Source organism: Amia ocellicauda, chromosome 4 (genome assembly GCF_036373705.1).
Source record: "Amia ocellicauda isolate fAmiCal2 chromosome 4, fAmiCal2.hap1, whole genome shotgun sequence".
Classification (NCBI taxonomy): domain Eukaryota; kingdom Metazoa; phylum Chordata; class Actinopteri; order Amiiformes; family Amiidae; genus Amia; species Amia ocellicauda.
The window spans coordinates 22,520,612-22,541,875 of record NC_089853.1 but is presented as its reverse complement, the minus strand read 5'-3'; the positions used below and the strand labels follow the sequence as shown (position 1 = coordinate 22,541,875).

General features: G+C 38.7%; 1 protein-coding gene across 1 annotated transcript; it reads left to right on the top strand.

The window, feature by feature from the left end:
* The first annotated feature begins 1,449 nt into the window (after positions 1 to 1,449).
* Positions 1,450 to 20,780, top strand: LOC136748006 (SHC-transforming protein 4-like). The gene is made up of 12 exons (XM_066701404.1): positions 1,450 to 2,168; positions 2,658 to 3,393; positions 7,513 to 7,583; positions 11,943 to 12,006; positions 12,795 to 12,914; positions 13,395 to 13,448; positions 14,416 to 14,467; positions 14,723 to 14,849; positions 15,942 to 16,128; positions 16,259 to 16,331; positions 17,803 to 18,056; positions 19,655 to 20,780. The coding sequence occupies exons 2-12, from the start codon at positions 2,773 to 2,775 to the stop codon at positions 19,781 to 19,783; spliced, it is 1,752 nt and encodes a 583-aa protein (XP_066557501.1). The 5' UTR covers positions 1,450 to 2,168; positions 2,658 to 2,772; the 3' UTR covers positions 19,784 to 20,780.
* Positions 20,781 to 21,264: the final 484 nt, after the last annotated feature.

Here is a 21,264-nt window from a genome sequence, read left to right as displayed (position 1 = left end):
TATTCGTAACAGGCTTGTATGTATTGTATAAGACATTTGCATGTATTTTCTTTTCATATGTTCAGCCCTTTTGTATTAGAAGCTTATTAACCTCAAAGGGATTTAAATTCAAAGAGCCTTTTATCTCAAAATGTAACCAACACTGCCTTTACTGAACGAATGACAATTCAAATGACAAACCAAGTCCTTAACAGAGGATTGTTAGCCAACGTCTCTTGGATTTCTTGGATGAAATATCTTGTATTTTTCAGTTTTTTGGAAATGGTACAAATTGTACTGTGGGTGGAGCAGAGGACTAAAGAACCAGTAAGACTGACTGTATAACTTAAAGGAATGAGGTGAGAAGAGACTGACAGGAGAATGACATTGTAATTCAGGCTTGTTATCCCTCTGCAAAGATAATGGGCACATTTTCATCACCACGGTCATTGCCCTTGAATAGTAATAACAGCTGCTTGTTCAATTCATGATAACAAATGAGAACGTTTCTTTATAAAGTCAGACATCGAAACCGCTACACAGCTCTGAGAACTCTTGCTGTAGAGTGGAATAATGTTTCAGTTTTCAAAGGAACCAAGCTGGACATGCCCTGCCAGTGTCACGTGTAACATTTGTGACTTGGTATTTCCTTATTACATTTGCATTCCACTGCAGGGACCTGTTACTTTCAATTCCTGTAAGCTTTCCACAAAGCTATTGGGACTCGGACAAAATAAGAATGAATAACAAGCAAACAGACATCCTTTATTTTTTCCTGTGAGTGTGGAATCTCTGAATGAACATTTCAAAATCTGCCTGGATTTAATTGCCATAATATTACAAAAACCAAGGTCTCTGTGCAGGAAGGAATCGACGTGTAGCAAATTACTGAAGCCCACTGATACACCTACACACACACCTACAGCCCTTGTTTGCTGCAGCCCTCCACCTCCCCCTTCACCATACCATGTGTATCTTTTCATATCTATGACACATTGTTACGCAGAGAGTCTTGGACAGTAAGAACTGGAAGAGCTCCTTTCATAAAGAAAATGAATACTAGCTGAAATGAATTTTAATCATCCGTTCAGTTCAATCAGTTATTTTCTTCTTGTAGGGAAAGCCCCCTCCCTTTTTTGGTTAATGGTCTGAGTTTTGCAGCAGGAGTGCTAGTGTGCGCATTTCAGGTTCAATGTGGAAAGTGCGTTCTTTGTTTTGTTAGGCACTTCCATTCATTCCTGAAGCGACCTGAGGAATAACATTCAAATGCCACTACTGCTGGCTTTGTAATCACCTATAGTCTGTTTCCTCTCGCATCTTTCATTATGTCTTTAGAGTCATTTTGATGGGACTCAGGAAGTTGCACTAGACCGGAGATTGAACAGTCAATAAAAGAGCTCCAGATCTAAGAAAGATGCATCACATCTTCCCCTGGGAATAATACCATATGTTTTGGTGTCCAAGGGAACACAGAATCTCTGCCTCACAGTAAACCTCCCATGTTTCATGCTTTCCTGTTGGAATAATCCCCTTTGCATGAACATGGAAGCTGCTTTCCCTGTGAATGATTTATGGTAGGATAAAAACTGATAATGATGAAAGACAACATTCAGATGGTTTCTGCTTTAGTGTATTTATGGTGCATGAGTCACCCTGCCTCCCTGTGATTGGATGGTGTCTGAAAGAAAAAAAAAAAAAAAAAAAAAACCTCAGAGACTGTCAGTCAATTACAGGCGTCTTCAGCTTCATTCACACATTTATTAGCATGCGCAGTGAGGGAGAGATTCATTCATAAAAAAAGGGAAAGTTCATTCATGAAAACTGCAACATCCTCAGCTGCCTCTCGAGCTGCAGACCACAGTGATAATGACCTGGCTTTTTAAACACAGTCTGAAGTGACTGAACAGCTTGGTAGCGAGAGGAGCTGCCTGCAGTGTGCTTGTGTGTGTGTGTGTGTGTGTGTGTGTGTGTGTGTGAGAGAGAGAGAGAGAGAGAGAGAAGAGAGAGAGAGAGAGAGAGAGAGAGAGAGAGAGAGAGAGAGAGAGATGTGATGTCTGTATGGAGCTATTGTGGAATATAAGACTGGACCTCATGGTTAGGATGAAGAGGAGCAGCGTTCAAAGGACTCAAGACTGACCAGACACCACAAGAGAGGCATGCAGTGCTCGCGTTAATGCAGTGAGACGGTGGTAGGTTAAAGCATTACATTTGTACATTTGTATTTGTATCAACTGTCTGTTGAGCTTTGAGGAAAGCTAAAACCAGTAGGAGCAGAACATGCACACACAAACTAGTACTAGTGCAATGGACTGTATTAAAGGCAAAGTAGGTACAAGTATTTTTCTGACACAAACTGTAGTTAGAAGAATCTGTATTTATTACTTATTACTGTATTAGTTTTAGTTATCATTTTATTATGAGTATATAGAGTTGCACCTCGGTACAGGAGTTTTCAGTGCACTTGGTTGTGATGCTTTTTACGACTGGAGAATTGAGTAGCCTTTCAAAACAGAACCTTTGGCCACAGTGAATAAAAAAACTAAGAGAAGATAAGCATGTGCTTCGTCTTGTGCTTCATATTTGAAGAGTTTTAGTCATTTTTGCAGAAGAAGTAGTTCTCAGATTCTCTGAAGATAGGAGGAACAGATTTTCTAACTGTTTTTCTTTTTTCTTTACAGTTTCAGTCAAGCTATCAATTTCTTTTTTCTTTTTCTAACCTGAGTTTCCCGAAGCCCTGGTAGTGAGTGAGTGACTGAGGATCTGGTTTCAGCAGTTTTCCTATTGTCTCTGGCTATGAGAGAAAATTACCCCCTCAGCTTCAAGGGAAACATATTGCATGTAGGACTCTTTGGACAAGCAGGCATGCTCCACAGGACCAAGTACAGCCGTTTCCGCAATGACTCGGTCACCTCCCTGGAAGAGGGCAGCCACGCCGCTGCACTGGCTGTGAGTGCCAAGGCTCCCTCCCTGCCCTCTCCCTGCCCGACTTCAATAGCCACCTCTCCCGCCGACCAGACGTGCCTGGGCTCTCCGGACGATGGCTCCACTACTCTGTGTACTTTCATCCCCAAGATGGCTAACATCAAACTCTCTAACCCGGCCACGCTGCTTGGGCTCAAAGGCTCGACTCTGCCCTCCTCCAAAGATGTGCCCAGAACCAAACTGAGTGGCAGCAGCAGGGCGGCCTTGGGCAGCCTAGTGGACCCCGAGATCAGGCTGACCAGTTACCTGTCTGCCCCCTCTTATCTGCAAGAGGACGTTACCCTTGACAAACTGACCTCCATGGGCACCAGCAGCCCCTCGGTAGGGCTCAGGGAGATGAGAACTGAGGCTCTCACCTTAAACAAGACAGCAGGAGGCACTGAATGCAGTGGGCAAGAGATCCTGGAGACGGGGATGACCTACTACACTAAGGTACGCTAGCCGGCTCAGGGGGCTGCTCCCTCTTTCCAGTCTCCTTAACCAAGTTTTGTTTTAAATAGCATCTTATGACTTGATGTGCACAAGCATTCCAGCAGTGACGTAATAGCTGTGTGTGTGTGTGCGTGCGTATGTGTGTGTTTGTACCCGTGTCTGTGTGTGTATGTGTGTGTATGTGTGTGTTTGTACCCGTGTCTGTGTGTGTATGTGTGTGTGGCTGTATACGCACGGATATGTGTGTATATATGTGTGTGTGTGTATGTGTAGCTCTATGTTTGTGTGTGTATGTGACTGTATAGTTGTGGCTGCGTGTACTCGTGCGTGTGTGTGTGTATGACTGTGTGTACCCATGTGTGTGTGTGTGTGTGTGTGTGTGTGTGTGTGTGGCGGTGTGTACGCATGTGTATGTGATTGTTACATAATTCTCTTTCATGTGCTGCAGTAAGCAGGTTTTGGTGACTCTCTATAATGCTGGGCTAATGGTAAATTCTGTATGGTTTCAAATATTTATGGGCTTCCGGAGGAAGCTGTTTTCACTGTTGAAATGTCTAGCTGTGGGACTACTGTGCATTTTTAAAGTAATCTTTTTGTATAAATTGGTGCTTAAAAAATGGAAAGACTGCAGATTGTTCTGAAATCAGTGGCAGCTTGTGAAAGATAACATTTCCCGAGTGATATTCTGTAGTCAGGAAAGCTATATATTTTTTTGCTTTATTAACTCAAATTTACTGGAAAAAATATTTTTCAACGATGCTCTTTTGGGTTATGCAGAATATCAAGTCTTTCCCGAAAGCACCTCTGGAGTAAAAAGTTTTGCTTGGGTTTCCTGCTTAATCTTCCTAAATGGTTATGCTGGTAAAGGAAGTATGTGACATAAAACATAAAAAATTACAATAATGACAATGAGAACATTTTGGTGCAACACATTTTGGTGCTTTTCTAAATTCAAGTGATCTCCATCTGTTTTTTCATTATTATGTAGCAACAAAATAAAAAATAAGAAACAAGATGGCTTGAATATGTTGCTTATGTTGCCATGGAGACAAAGGAAACCAATGATTATAATTTATTGATTTATCTTGTATGAGTGCAGTTTCTGTCATGCAACTTTACACTTAGCGTCACATCCATTATGTCAGCTGAACGTTCTTTTCAGTATTTCATAAAAATGCAATAACTGGAGTTTACCCTGGGTATCTTAGTGTGCTCTGTGAGTCACGTTAGTCCTGAATGTTTACAGTGATGTTACTGGCTCTGTGCCTAACCTGTCAGAAAAAATACACAATGCTTCTCACAGGAAGTACATTAAATTCAGTGACTCAGTGCTTCACAACCTCATCCATCATTCATGATATGTATTAAGTATCGTAGGTTTTTTGTCACAATGATACAAGAACACGAGAACTGTTGTAGACGAGAGGGACGCAATTGGCCCGTCTCTCTCATTTAGTCACAAGAAGCTTATTTTGAGTTAAAAACAAACAAACATCAAGCTGTCTTTTTTGTTCTTTAACTCAGTAGTGGGTTCAATACTCCCAGGTTAGGTAAGTACCTTTTATTCTCTGGTGCTGATTCCTGTGATATTGTAAAGATTTAGGTTACAGTCCCTTTCAGGATTTTGAATACCTTCATCAAATCTCTCAAAGGTTTTCTCATGCCAAGCTGAATAGAGTTGTTCATTTTAAGCTGGTGGTTGATAAAATACATTTTAGTCCTGCAAATCTTTCAGATCGCTCTGCTTTGAAGTCTTTCCAGAGTAGCAATGTGCCTTCTGTAATGTGAAAGAACAAAGTTAAAATGGTTTTCTAAATATACTGGCATTACACTATTAAACAAGATCTGGTGGTCCACCAAAATGTGCTGTGTACCTGTGAAACATATTTTGTTATTTGGTAAGAAAAATACAAAACAATCAAATGACACTGTTTCTAAAGATCGTTGCACCTGTTTTTGCCTGACTTTGTTGGTTCAAGGGAATGCATGCTTAGACATAACAAAGCAGGTATAATTCATGTGGGTTTGGCCCTGCAAGTGAGAGTCTGATTTTTAAAGCTCAGAGACTGAAGAGCTCTCCTATGGAAGCCCCCCCTCCTTGCTGCCGCTTCCTGTGCAACCAGAGATGACTCATCCGCACTTAATATTCCAGTTTAGATCTCTGAGATCAAAGGGAAATATTCAGAAAATTGCATCTAGATAGTGTCAGATTGTGTTGTTAATGGTGTGCGGCTCTGTGTCCTTCTGAGTTTTGGATGGATGAAATTTGGGGAGGGCTCAGGGGAGCACACATAGGTGCAGTGACCACGCGCAGCTCAGAGTAGCCCTCCTGGAGTTCAGAGGTCATGGGGAGCTGAGAGCTGCCCCTGCCTGCTGAGCTCCTCGGGGACAGCTATTCAGCAGGGTGTCACCGAGTTCTCATTCAATTTCACACTGATTCACACCTACGTTAGACTCCCCATCTCACACCTGACAATACCAACCAGCTGAGATTACACTCTGGAAGCAGGAATCTGAAATGAAACTATAACTATATATGTCTATCTCCATATGCATTTGTGTGTATATATATATCATTATCAGTATCATCATCATCATCAACCTATATCAATCCACTGCTGGATGAAGACCTCCCCAGGATGTTTCCACTTCATTCAATGCATAGCTTCCCTATTCCATACCAACTGAAAAATGTATTATTTAATCTATATATATATATATATCATGTATGTGTGTGTGTATATGTATATATATATAAAATCTGATTTAGAAAAACTATTTTATGTGGGGTTTCAAATCAGGGTAATTGATGCTACTAATGCAAAGTAAAATAGTATTATTATTATTATCATTATTATTATTAGTATTAATAATAATAATAATAATAATAATAATAATATCAATATCAATATCAATATTAATAATAATAATAATAATAATAATAATAATAATAATAATAATAATAATAATAATAATAATAATAATAATATTCAGCTCTTGTATATTCATTCTCATGACCTTTGAAGTTATTGCCAAGTGTATAACAGGGTGCTTTTATAGACTCCTTTTATACATTATTTTAGTTATGTATGTACTGTAAATTTAATCTGAATGATTTAATAATCAATGAAGAAAAACACATTGCCTTTTGCTGACCGAGACAAGATGACAAACCTGTGTCTTTCAGAGGGCTGTGTCTATAGCAAGAGGGTATAAGATACCTTTCAGAAGTTGCCATTGTCAGAGTCAGAGATAAGAATAATACAAAACAAAAGACAAAACAAAACAAAACAGAAAGGCAAAACCCTACATTGATTCTTGAGCTTTGCTTAGTGTAACCTCCCACACATGGAGCCTGGGACGCAGGAGGGGACTTACTCATCCTTGCATGATCTCACTGTATGACTCACCCACTCTTGTGAATGCTTCATCCCATCAAGGTTAGAATAGTAATCGCAATTTTCTGAATTCCTACAGTAGCGCTGCCTGAGTGGGCGGTTTTAACTCCTTGCAAGCACAGGTTGTATCACCTCCCGCACTCCCTTCAGGCCTACGAGTCTCAGGCTGCTCTGTGTGCTGGTACAGTTTCACCCACTCTCACACAAGCAACACACAACACACACTTGACTCTGTCTGTGTGTCAGAGGAGTGCTGTGCTCATATAAAAGACACCCCAGATTGTTCACGTTGGGAACAAAACAGTTGCCAAGATGTTGTCTTTTCACAGTATGTGTGTGTTATATGCAAAATATACGCCAAGAAATAAAAAAATATAGTCATTATAGATTTAATGTTAACTACCTCTGCCTGCATGTAGAAATCTTGAAATATGAATATGCAGGGCTGAGGTCAGGCCATTTCAAATATGTACATAGATACTGGTGACTTGATACCAGAATAAAGGACAATACAGAATGTGTTTGATATATTTTATAGGACTTATGTCAAAACATAAACAAGTAATGTGAAATTTTGTCACTTTGTACTGGTTATTAGATATGTTGCTGGGGTCAGCATTTAATTTAGTAGTTAACACTCCTTACAAGTACTTCTACATTTAGTGGGTTTTCATTGCACATTCTGTAGGTTTTTCTGACATTTATAATGCATTTTCTCCAGTACATCGGCTGTCTGGAAGTGCTCCAATCAATGAGGATGCTGGACTTTGGAACAAGAACGCAGGTCACAAGGTAAGACTGACAGAACGTTATGATGTCTAACACATCTATATACAAAAGCTGAAGTGCATTACTTTTATTTTTTAACCAGGCAATGGTATTCTTTGACTGTCCCGCCCCTTTTATCTCAGTCCCTGAAATGATACAAATGAATACATGGATCACTTACGTGATTTATTTCTGGGATTCCTGCTGATATTTAACAATCTAATAGCATCTGTCTCATCTTGGTTTCTGAGTATTAATATACTCTAATGGGGTATTACAGTCCATTACTCTTTGGCACAGCACTAATCATTTTGACAGAATGATTTTTTTTTTTCTTTCTTTTTCTTCATTCTTACATTTGATCATTAATGGAGAAATATATATTTGTAATATTGCAGGACATCAAGCATTGTCTACATTCATGAAGCATTAACAGCTCATTGTTGGTCAGGCCAGATGGGTTAACCTGGTAGCACAAGACAACTCTATTGTCAATCTCATGGTTTCATGGATATAACCAACCAGAAATAGAAGATGGGCATTAAATCTTTTAAAACTCTACATTCATTTTATTGTGGTTAACAGTGATACTCAGAAAATATAGGTTGGTAAAATAGATAGCCATGCAACAGCCATGTTATTAAAATCATGATTGTTTTAAATTTTCATAATTATCAAGAATGCAATAGGAGCCTGCTGTTTGTTTTGTGTGTGTCTTAGGGAATCTTGGTAATTCTCATAAAGATAGATGTTTGTTGCCTAATGATATCACTTCTTATATGATTATTTGCTTTTTATATTTTTACAATCTACCAGTTTTGCCTTTATTCAAGTGAGGGAGTTTTTCAAGAGAGGGATACATTTCTTTCATTATCCTGTATCTTAAATCTGGGGCTAGTGATTTCCAGTGATGTTATTTATCTATTAGCATTAGGGATTAAGTCATGGAGGGGATAACCGTTCTTTCATACTTGACAGGAATTAAGTCACCATTGGAGCACTAAGAATAATATACTGGGGAAATTGAATTTGGATGAATTTCCTGCTCATAACGTTAAATACAGTTGTAAGATAGGGGATAGCTGAGCAAACATAATTGGTTTTGGAGAAGCTGATGAACATAGAAAGCTAGTTGAGGACTTCTGTTCATTGTAGAAGTTGAGATATCTGCAGTTTCAGGGTGTAAGGGTGGTATTTTTTATGAAGTCCTGCTATATGCATGATTAAGGTAATTAATCAACTTAACTTAAAAGAAAAGTGAGCTATGAACCCAATATTTTACTTTATCTTTCAGAATTTATGCTAATACAGCAAAATACATGGCTTATTTTTTTTCACTATTTAAGTTTTCTAAGTTTCTTTATTTTTTAAGTTAAATTAACCAATTTTAAAAATATTTTTAGACAAGTAGTCCTATGTGGGAGAGGGTGGGAGGGTGTTGAGGGAATTATTCACATTTAGCTGACATGCACAATAAGTTTAAAAAAGAGTTTTTAAAGGTTATACATTTTGCCCATTCATGTTGCACAGACCATATTATAATTTTAGGGAAAGTTCTGACCTGCTCCCCCTTTCTCTGAAGTGTTCCACCATACTGTTTCTGACAACTTTCCTGTGGCCAGGGTACTTTGCCAGGTGTTTTTCAGGAGCGTTGCATTCACTGAGGAGCCCTTTCAAGTAGAAGCACATGATTTCCCAGACAACTGGCACCACCTACTTTCCATCTCACAATTGGCCTTTTCTCTAGCTCAATTATTCTAGAGACTTCCCCCTCTTTAGAATCTGACTTCCTGCAGGTTTCTGTGCAGCACAGTTCCTCTGTCACAATGTGAGTCCTGTCTGCATCCCATCTTCCTCCCTGTACCCCTTTAAAGGATTAAAGGAAGGGCCCTTCAAACGTCACATGACCACAGAGAGAGCTTTAAAAAACAAAGGATGCCACAACAGACTGGATGGTTTGTCCCTTGCCTTGTCAAGTTCACATAGTTTCATAAAATAAACAGCAAGAAATCTACATATATTATTATTATTATTATTTTTATTTCTTGGCAGATGCCCTTATCCAGGGCAACTTACAACATAAGTGCAAAAATACAGTGAAGTACAAGGCATCAATCATTACAAATTCAATTTAACTAAAACAGCAATTCAGAATAATACATTTTACAAATTCCAATTTACAATTTACACAAGCACAGTAAGTGAGGTCCTACATCCTGGACGGTGAAAGCTAAGTGCTGTCAAGATGTAGGGTTACAGTCAAGGGCAACGGGAAATGGAGCAAGGAGGAAAACAATCAAGAATGCGAGGAGCATAATAAAACTGTGAAGTGCTATCTAGCAGGGATAGAGGACTAATATTACAAGTGCTGTCGGAAAAGATGCATCTTGAGTAAGCGCCGGAATGAGGTCAAGGACTCTGCTGTTTTGACTTCGGTGTGCAGGTCGTTCAACCATTTAGGGGCCAGGGATGAGAAGGAGCGGCTCTGGAGGAAGGAGAGTGGAGAGGAGGTAGAGTTAGTCTTCTGGCACTGGAGGAGCGCAGTGGTCTGGAGGGGATGTATGGAGAGACGAGTGTCTGAAGGTAGCTTGGTGCAGTGTGGTCGAGACAGCGGTAGGTGAGGGTTAGTGTCTTGAACTGAATGTGTGCCGGTATCGGGAGCCAGTGGAGGGAGCAGAGCAGTGGAGTAGCGTGTGCGAATCGGGGCAGAGAGACACCAGACGAGCCACAGAGTTCTGGATGAGCTGGAGCGTAGAGTAGTAGAGTAGTAGATGCAGGCAGGCCGGCCAGGAGGGAGTTGCAGTAGTCCAGGCGGGAGAGGACCAGGGATTGGACAAGCAGCTGAGTCGAGTAGTCGGTGAGGAAGGGACAGATCCAGCGTATGTTGCTCAGGAACGTATAACAAAAGCATGCTGAACTTTTTATTTTCCAAAGTCAGCAAGTTTAACCGATCGATTGATAGATGGAACGATTAAGGTCAATACTTGTTCCAAGTCTTTGTTGACTGATAAAAAGCATAAGAATAAAGCAGTTTGTTTGTATGTGAGCCTGAGTGCATGCATGTGTAAATTTGAATACAAGTGTGTGTGCCTCCCTGTATGTGTGTGTGTGTGCATGCACTTGGGTGTGAACCCACACTTCAGCCCACAGTGCTTTACTAGGAGTAGTGAGGGAGCAGGTGTAACGCACCATGCTGCAGCGCTGAGCCAGGTCACAGCTACGGTGCCTGCTCCCAACACCACTGCCGCACGGGCTGATGGAGGGCAGGCGTGGGTGTCAGCTCTCCACTTTCATCAGCCTCCATTAATGAGCGCTGCCTGGATCGTTACCTCTGACCTCAAGTGGGAGACGCATGGAGGGAAGACTGAGGGAGGAAGGAAATTTACTATTGATTCCATTCTTCTCTCCCCTTAGTTATCTAAGTGACCTGTTATACACCAGAATATCAATTATAAGCACATAACCAGCATATTGTAGTCTTATTGATATTTGATTAACTCGGTATTAGTATTATAACTGTATATTGCTGCTGCTCTTTTTAACATTAGTGATGAATAAATTATTTAGTTGATTATGTGTTTACTGTCGATGTTTGATAGAACAATTATATAATTGTTTTTCCTAACCAGTTTTACGTACCTATGTAAATCAACTGATGTATAAATGCCCATATGGCATTTAATTTCTTCCATGATGTGTGATCTCATTGTTGATTAATTTGAAGTCCATAAATCACTGTAAAATATGAATGCTAACACCAGTGTTCCCTCACTGGTTACTTCAGTTTTAAATTGGGAAGATTACTGTTAATTTCTGGGTAGCGATACGTTGTTGACAGTTTCCTTATAGCGGGCTGCAGCCCCCTCACATGAGCCTGTGCCAGCACCTCACCACATCCCCGCCTCCAGCTCTGACATGCATTGTCCTCTGTCTCCCCTAATGAAACGTCATTTTTTTCAAATGCCGGTGATCTTGTCTTTAACTGCTTTTGAGAGAATCACTGAATGGTGTTTGGCTATGAGAGTGGCAGCAAAACAAAGTTTACAAGATGGACCAAATTATCTCCTCTAGATTGTAGACTTTAGAATATTAACAATTGTACTCTTGTATTCGAGGGGAATGAATGAGCCCTGGAGAATTATGATTATTAGAAAGTACACGAATTTGCATTTCTTATAGCACTGCATTGTAGATTTTGTAAGTACATTATTAAAGCTAGTTATTGCTAACATGTTTATCATGCCCTGACAGAGACTGAGACAGAAACTAGTAATAAAGTGTTTTCTAATGGTCTTACTTTATCCAGATTTTCACTGAGCAAGAAGAATTTTCCCTGTTGAGGTGCCCTCTAGATCTCATACCTTTTTGTGTGTGTTTTTGCAGGGAAGCTATAAGCCGGCTGTGTGATGCTGTACCATGTGCAAAAGGGCCAGCAAAGCGGAGGAAGGTAGGCCTTGGCCCGAGAGCACATACACCTAGCATCATGTGATGTGGCTGAGCCTTGTTACAATGCACCAATCAGCCAAGGTGCCTTTCCATTCAAATGCGTTCTTCTATGGATCTTATTCCCAATGTTTTACACACGAGATACACTAATGACTGTAAAAAGAGATAGATACATGATGAGACAATGGCATAGGGAGGGAGAGAGGGAGACAGGTTAAGATTTCATGCTGCAGCCACTCTAATGTGTGTGTCAATAATTTCAGTCACAGGACTTAATTACGTGTCATCTCCTGAATGTGAGGCCTCTCGCCGTTGCGGCTGCCAAAGGTTTACAGATTGCTCAGCTAGTATACTCCTGCTCCTGCAAAACCAAGTTCTTCAGGGTTCATTCACAAGATTAATCTTACTGACAAGCTCTAAAGGAGGCCTTTTAAAAGCTGTAACCAACACATATATGTACATCTGCTGAAAGGGAGCTCTTTGGTGCTTTGAGGTCCCTGAATTATTTATTTAGTTTCATATTGTTCCCTCAATCCAGCCATACAACTGAAGTAGGATTGGGGTAACAATCTGAAACCATCTGGAGCAAAAATCTCCAAGCAAAAACAAACAAACAAACAAGCAATACATATATTTATATATTTAAATATATAATATGAAATCATACACTTTGGATGCATAATATATATAAAGTATTGCAATATATATATGCATGTAGTGCAATACTTTATAATATATGGCAAAGTCATATTTAGGGTTTATTCTTTTTAATTTATTTTGTGTTTCAAGCCACCAAGCAAAGGACTGTCTGCAGTTCTGGGCAAAAGCAATCTGCAGTTTTCCGGAATGAATGTTAAACTGACAATCTCTACAAACAGTCTGAGTTTAACTACTGTCGATTCTCAGCAGGTAAGAGAGATTTAAAATTAAAAAAACGAATAATGGGATGCACTTATTTATTAATTCTGTCACATATCCCAAGAATATGTTGTTTTAATTACCCATAGCTGTTTATGTATTTGTAATAGTTCAGGGAGTCATGTGGAGTGCATGTAATTTGGAAGCAAAAGCATAGAGGACAACAGTCTTTATAAATTGCTGAAGGTAGTGCACGTATAAGAGGGTTAGAGCATGTATTTTAAACATAGGCTCCCAAGAACGATTATGTCTGTATGTCCCAAACTTCAGCAACAATTGGTGCAGGAATTTCCAAAGAATGTTTTGTCCAGTAGAAAGGGTATCTTCAAAACAATCCATATGTTCTCTTGCATCCTGCAGGAAGTATCCCACCAAAGGGACATTTTATTTTTTATAATTTTGCTATAACAGTTGAATTTCCATTTTGCAGGAATGCAGCATTAAACTATCTTCTCTTCCGTCCTCCTGCAGATTATTGCCCAGCATCACATGCAGTCCATTTCATTTGCCTCCGGAGGAGATCCTGTGAGTGCGCTGTGGGGGATGGTTGTGGTGGGGGTGGGGAACTGGCAGGGGATAGGGGATATGTACAGTTGGTATTGAGCATCGTGCATGCACACAAAAGCGGGTATACCTTTTCAATTTCCTGTCATCTAGGTACTCTGTGCATTCCGACTTCCTGTTTAAAGTATGCTGGCAATTAATGTGGGAAGAGACGAATGAATAATCATATTCATTCAGTAGATTAAAAAAAGTTAATTGACACAGTTATAAAACATCCCTGAAATCTGTGATATGGTGTTTGGTAATGCAGGGAGGGAAATACGTTAATTGATAAGCACACAGTGAATTAATTCATGTAACAGGTTTCCCCAAGAGCATCGTATCCTTCCTGATCCTTGTCATGTATTAATCATAATCTCAGCTGTGGAACCAGATATAAAGGAGCTGTGAGCTATCTGAGTGACACCATATAATTAAATTATGTCTCTTTAGGGTATTGTAAATGTAGATATTTGTTTCCTGTTGACTGATAAAACAGTTTTTCCTCTCTGATAGTGGCTTCAGGTATAGCGCTACACCCCTGCAGAGCATTTGTTGCCTTTATAATTACTCAGTAGGCATAATAATAATTACAACATGCAATTAACATACAGCATCACAACTTTTTTTAAGGATATATTTAAGCCCTCTCACTTTGAATTGCTGGGGACAGCATTAGTTCTCTTTGGTTTGACAAATAGTTCTGGGGAGTCAAAAAACTACAAAAAACAAAGTAATATAATTTGCCTTGTACACCTACCCACCCCCCCCCCCTCCCAAAAAAATCTACTGGTCTGAACCAAAGGCTTATACATTTGAACATGATTCAGCTTTTATTTTTAATTCCATGAAGAACTGTTTTTATTATTTGTTTACCATGGATTTGAAACCATTGTTGTCATAAAATGCTTTTGTTCTCTCAGTCATTATGTTTTGTTCTCTCTTTTAGGACACTACAGATTATGTTGCTTATGTTGCCAAAGATCCAGTAAATCAAAGAGGTATGTGAGATGAAGTTGCGTAATGAAAAAGCAGGTGTCTGTGGACATCACTAATATCAGCCTGGTGGGGTTTTACATCCATGACTTTATTTTAGGCAGCACTACAGTGCACATAATCTGGCACGTGAAGAGAAATAAGAAATAGCTCTGGTTATTCTTTAATGACACCCTGGTCTCTCTGTGTGTGTTTATTGCACAAGAACCTGCAATTTCTTATTTGTGCTTTAGTTGCCGTGACCTTTCTTTGTTTTTCAGCATGTCATATTTTGGAATGTCCTGATGGATTGGCACAGGAGGTTATAAACACTATAGGACAAGCCTTTGAACTTCGCTTCAGACAGTTCTTAAATAACCCCTCTTCCCTTATTGCCACAAAGCAGAGGTGAGAAATTGTGCTGTTTATTGTACATTGGAAACTGAACCAAACTGTTTTAACTTGACAGAGAGTTTATTACAAATATATATTTTTTAATTATTATTATAAATAGTAGTATGATTATTATAATCATTGTCCATTTTAAGCACAAAATGGCCTTCTACATGCAGTCTGTACATATAATTTCCAGTTTCTTGGTGAATTGCAGTACCTCTTCTTATTGCCCTTGATCTGGGCCGAGTAAGTGTTGCGGATCGAGAAGGATTGTGTCAGGGAGGTAGCTGATTGGTGCGCTCAGTGTGCCAGGCGCTGGGGCGGTGTTGTTGGTGTTGACCTCCTCCCAGCTCCGGCTCTGCCAGCCCTGCAACACTGTGCCACCTACTCACTGAGTGTGGTGCGAAATTAAGAGGAAATGACAGATGAATCAGAATTATTAACTGATCTTTCCAGCTTGGCTAAGCCATCACAGATCTGTCTGAGGTTTATCAGGCTTAAAACAGTTCCTGTTTTTTAAAAAAAAGGGTTAGCATAAAACCTTAGCATTGCAGTTTCAATGTGATATTGTCTAACTGGATAATAAGCCTTCACATGTTAAGAGATTGAGTAATGTCTGTTCTATTAGTTCTATTGCGCCACAGTGTACGAACAGACCTGGACTGTCCTTCACTATGGCTGTTCTTGGCCATTGTGTAATAAAGATATATACCAATTTTGTATGTAAGACCTCTGAATAAGTATCAATTCATTGTCCATCCAGGTTGTTTTTTCTTGTTTATTGCAATACAGCCTTTAATTCCCTATCGCTCTTGAGAATGCGGATGTGGTCTCCGTGGAAACAAAGTACTGATTCACAGTTACTCGATTTCTGTTGTCTAAAATGTCTTCAGCAACTGAAGTTTATATCCCCCGGATCAGCAGTGCTTGTTTATTGGATGAGTGAATGCATTTACTGTATCACCAATCTTCTGTCTTCTGGGGAGTCTGTTAAGCCAGCCAGCCTGCCAGCCAGTACTGTTTTCAAGATGCAAGTCATTAAACAAAGTTGATTATATAATTTTCAGCATTATTGATCTCTTCCTGTTGTTCTGGCGGCTGTAGCAGTGGCCGGGCAGTTGAAGCAGACTGCAGTGCCTGGGCTGTGGAGGGCACCGAGAGCCATGAGTATTACAACGAGATCCCAGGCAAAGAACCACCTCCGGGGGGGATTCTGGACATGAGACTGAGAGTGGAATCGGTCTTCAAGCCTCCGGGCAGCGGCCAGCCCGAGGACGAACAGCGGAGATGGGTGAGCCAGCAGTGTCAACAGACTCATTTCCACCACCTACCTAAAATACATCCTTTTGTTAATGTACGCATCTTAAAACTGTTCTTCTACTTCCTGGATGAGTCATGCTTTTTTTTTTATTGTCTACCAGAATGGCAGCCCACAACACCCCAATGTGTATGAAAACTGTTCCCTGACACAAAAGCAGCTCTTTCCTACTGTAGGTAAGTGTAAGATGGAACATAAGAAGCCATTTTTTTTCTTTTCAGTAATGCTGTGAAAGCATTAAGCCTAAGGAAGAAAAGAAAGACAATTATTCATAATTTAAAAAGAAGCTATGCTATGAAATGATATTTATTCAATGTTATTCTGTTATTCAAAACAATAGTTTCCCCTCTGTCAATTGTGTTATATGATTACCTGAAAGGAAGCATTTTTTATTTTTTGTTATTTCTACTGAGCCCTTTTTGTGAGCAACCTACAATACCATTGTTTTGTTAGTCTGTAACAATGGAAACTATGTTCAGTCTCCCAGCTCGTCACAATCCAAACAGTCTCTCTCCTCACTGGTAGCAAACCCCCACACTCACAAGCTGGGCTGAACATAAGTATTCTTTGTCCCTGAGTAGGAAAGAACAGAGAGCAAAGATATGTTTAATGAACCATCTTAAAGAAGACTGATGAGGGCTGTGTACCTCTGTGTGATGGCCTTATGTGTTTTTGTAATGAACCCCAGATGACAAAGATGAGAATACTGTAAAAGTTTAATGGAGTCATTATTACACTATTACAGTATATGATACCCTCTGTAGCTATTAGGAGAAATACATTAGTGTTGTGCATTATTAATGCAATTGTAAGCAGCTGGGGAGCAGGATGCCCCACTGTGAATAAATGAGAAAGGCCACCAAGTAAAAATGATGACCACTGCAATTCAATCGGTGCCAGTCAGGATTCAGTGCATCTGGAGGTAGGCTCCAGGTGACTGCAACTTTCCCACCCAGTTACCACACTGCCATTGTGCAGAACTAGGATTCTGGTCATTCTGTAGTAGAGAGGATATTTGAAAAGGAGCACAAGCACTACCTCATGTGTTTGACAAAATTTGCTATGTTGAAAAGAGAAGGGAAAGATATTTACATATATTGTAGTTGCTTTCAGTATTAGAAACGCCACTTCAATTCAATTCAATTCAAACCTTTATTTAACCAGGTAAGGCCACCTTACCTGACATAGTATGTAGCAACTGAAAAAGTTAACATTTAGTCCAAGAATAAAAACACTGAATATCCCATTGCATATCTCATACATTATTTTTGAATTTGGCATTTTATGTATTTTCTTTACTTATTTAATAATTTACTGACTGACAGATACATTTATAATAGGATTGCTTCCTGAGTTGTCTGGACATAGAAATTTGACACACAGCTCTACTAAAACCTCTCGGATATCGCAACGACCTCTTGAAAACAGATAGTTCTGCAAAGGAGCAACAGGGGACTCTTGATATAGCTCTTAACAGCGTAATGTATTCCTACTGTAATACTAAATCAATTAACTACAATGAACTACACGCTTGAGATTATGCTCTGCACAAATACTGCCATGCTGTCAGATATGTCGGCTTCCTGAAACCCAGGCTTCTGATTCTCAAAGGCCACATCTAAAAATGGTGCTGTTGTTTCCTTCCAGAAAGCACCGAGGTGGTGTACAGCAGTCTGGCAGAGAGCGGCTCTCTGTCCAGTGTCCTGCACCACATCCAGGAGCTGCTTCAGAATGAGGCATGGTACCATGGAAAGATGAGCCGCAGGGAGGCCGAGCGCCTGCTCACCGACAACGGAGACTTCCTCGTGAGGGAGAGCACGACCACGCCAGGACAGTACGTGCTGAGCGGCCTCCAAGGAGACACTGCCAAACATTTACTGTTGGTGGACCCAGAGGGAATGGTATGCTGCTGCTTCTTTTTTGATGTCATATAATAATTGAGTCTCACTTCACAATAATGGGCACAATTTCCTAATTAATTAATGTATGAATACCAGAGGAATTATACACTTCGTTTTGAGTTTGATGTTGATCATATGTATCATAGGGTCAGGGTCAGGGATAGGGTTACAGACTAGGGGTGGGGTTCAGGCATATACCTGTGATCAACCTCAAGGTTCAGAGGAAGAAGTGTGTGAGGTATTTTTGTTCAGGTTCCTGAGATCTTCATACATTAATTTATTAGGTATTGCGCCCATTGTTGTAAAGGATTTCCAATACTTGGACTACAACTACTACAGGGGCAGATAGAGACTTGTAGATTGACTGGTTCACTGAATTCCTCTGGTTACAGGAAAGGTCTCCTTCACGATTCATCATTCATGCCATATCAATCAAAGTACCAACCTGATGACTCTTTTTCTGAGTGCCAACACTCAAAAGGACAAAATCCTCAAACTTCTTACCAGTTCCTCATATAATTTAAAAGATCTCTTATATCTGAAGGGCACACAGTGATAGAAGCCCCCTGGTGGATGTGAAGTGCAATGAATGTGCACTAATTTACACAGCATTTAGACTATTTATCTAATTCACAGAAAATATTGCCTTGTGTCATGTCTATGGCAAGCCAAATGATCATTTAGAGATATCTTTAATTAATTTAAAGATATCTTAAAATATTTCAAGATATCTTTAAATGCTTTACAGATTCTGCAAATATTTCATGATATATTCAAATAATTCCAGATATCTTCAAATATTTCAAGATATATCCAAATTATTTAGAGATATCTGCAGATTACATCCTGTTTATTTTATATATAATTTCGAAATATCTGCAAATGACTTCCTGTTCATTTAAAGATATCTATAAATCATTTAGAGATATCTGCAAATTACTTTCTGTATGTAGACCAAGATTATCACTTCCTGTTTACTTTTTCATTAATTTCTATGTAACTGAATGAGGAAACAGGAAGTGATAATCTCAGCCAACATACAGGAAGTCATTTGAAGATATCTCAAAATGATTTAGAGACATCTGTAAATGAACAGGAAGTAATTTGCAGATATAGTTAAATGATTTGCAGATATCTCTAAATTATTTAGAGATATCTGCAAATCATTTAGATATTTCTTTAAAAAGCACCTTAATTAAATATATGTAAATGGTTTAAATATATCTGAAATTCAACTGAAGATATCTCAAAACATTTTAAGATATTTTGAAATGCATTTTGAGATATCTCTAAATGATCATTTGTCTTGCATACACTTATATACGTTAGTCTTTGGCCACCTGATAAAACATTAACACCCTTAACAATTGGGAAATATAACTGGTGAACAACAATAATAACCACTCCTTTCTTAATTTTAAATTATGAATACACTTATTTCTCACTGTGGTGGAACTCTCACAGAACTTATAAATAACTATTTTCAATGTCTAAATGAATCATAATACATTACAAATGATAATAATAATAATTCAAATATATATTTCCAGGCTTCCTTGTTCCCCTGAAATATGTATTTGCTTTCTCTCTCTTTAAAGGTCAGGACGAAAGATCACATTTTTAACAGTGTGGGACATCTTATTCGGTACCATATGGACAATCAGCGACCGATCATTTCTTCTGGGAGTGAACTCTGCCTGAAGCAGCCTGTCGTACAGAAGCAGTAGTGATTCTGTCAACAGGATTCCCGAGTACATGGGCATGCTTCAGAACTCTCTGATTTACAGGAATGAAAAGTGTTCTGGCAAACAAACAATCAAACAAAACAACTTAAAAACAAGTTGAAACATCGTTCTTTATTCTTGCATGGTCACACTATTACCATACTAGAGATTCTTCTGCTTTGGGCACTATGACCATAAACATGTCAGTGAACTTCTAGCTCAGTGCGTAAAGTGTGACTCACATATACCTGTTTCAAAGCACAACTTTTTCAGCTGTACACCTTGTTGGCTGACTTTGTTTTCAGTGCTGGTGAAAATGTTTTATTTGTATTTTATTTTAAAAATGTGCCTTGATGCATTAATCTGTTAGGCAGAATTAAAGAGGTTGACATTTTACTTGATTTTGTTAACAGATAGTATAATGCATTTTGTAGCAGCTAATGATTCTGTTCAAACTAAAATTTGCCAAATTTATATAGTGCTGTATAGGTTACGTACCTTTACATAATGGCTTTTTTTATTTTTATTTGAGGGCACTTTATTAATAATGTTTTCACTATTTGTTATTAAAAGTTGGATCAATGTCACTTCATTGCTGTATTGGAGGCAGTTTCAATTTTAATGGCTTGTTTTATTCTGTTGGTAGTTTTAGTAGTAAACTAAAACTGTATTATATAGGGTCTAGAAATATGCAAGCATACACATGTTGTATACAGATCCACAAATTAAATTCTAGTAAAAGAAAAAAAATTGTTCTTTCTAAAAAGTTCAATTTGTGTGTTTTTTATCTTATTTTATTCCTCTTAATGTGCATTAAGAGTTGTTCAGTTCAATTAATCATTTCAGGAGAAAATGGCAAGATGCTAAGGAAGGAGTGCATGAAAGTTATATTTATTAAAGAAACTTTTTTTATGACTCAATGGATTCGACACATCTTGTTTAATTATTGCCGTCTTTTCTTGTAAATAATATAAACATTTGTGAAAATTAAAATACTTCAAAACAAGGTACATGTCTATAGTTATTGGGTCAATGGTAACACACACTGCGTATTAGTTTGCCACCAAGGGCTAAATTGCAGACTAGTGGTACAATTTTGGGATCATCTGCAGCAGTCGAATAAACTTTTGAGTACCAAACCTACATGATAAAAATACATTTGTGTTTGTGTGGCTACATATATTAATTTATGGTGTGTTATGTACTGACTGTGCATAACACACCATAAATAAAAAGTATAATAAAAAGTATACCATCCAATAAATAAGGACAATTGGCAAGTTCATGTATTAGGAAAGTGAGTATGTCATGCTAATAAGTAAAATATTGTAGTTTGTCAATATTTATTATATACTTTTTTACAAAAATGTTGATTAATTAAGATGATCGTGTTATTCATAATGAAGAGAAAATACATATATATATATATATACTAGTCAAACAAGCTAAATTCATTGGCCACTGATTGGTTGGCTCCTGCAGCC

Bases quoted from the DNA above. Each gene is read 5' to 3' on its own strand.
- LOC136748006 (XM_066701404.1), top strand. From the start codon at position 2,773: ATGAGAGAAAATTACCCCCTCAGCTTCAAGGGAAACATATTGCATGTA. The intron at 7,584-11,942 runs GTAAGACTGACA...GTGTTTTTGCAG, and splicing joins ACAAGAACGCAGGTCACAAG to GGAAGCTATAAGCCGGCTGT. The intron at 13,449-14,415 runs GTGAGTGCGCTG...TCTCTCTTTTAG, and splicing joins TTGCCTCCGGAGGAGATCCT to GACACTACAGATTATGTTGC.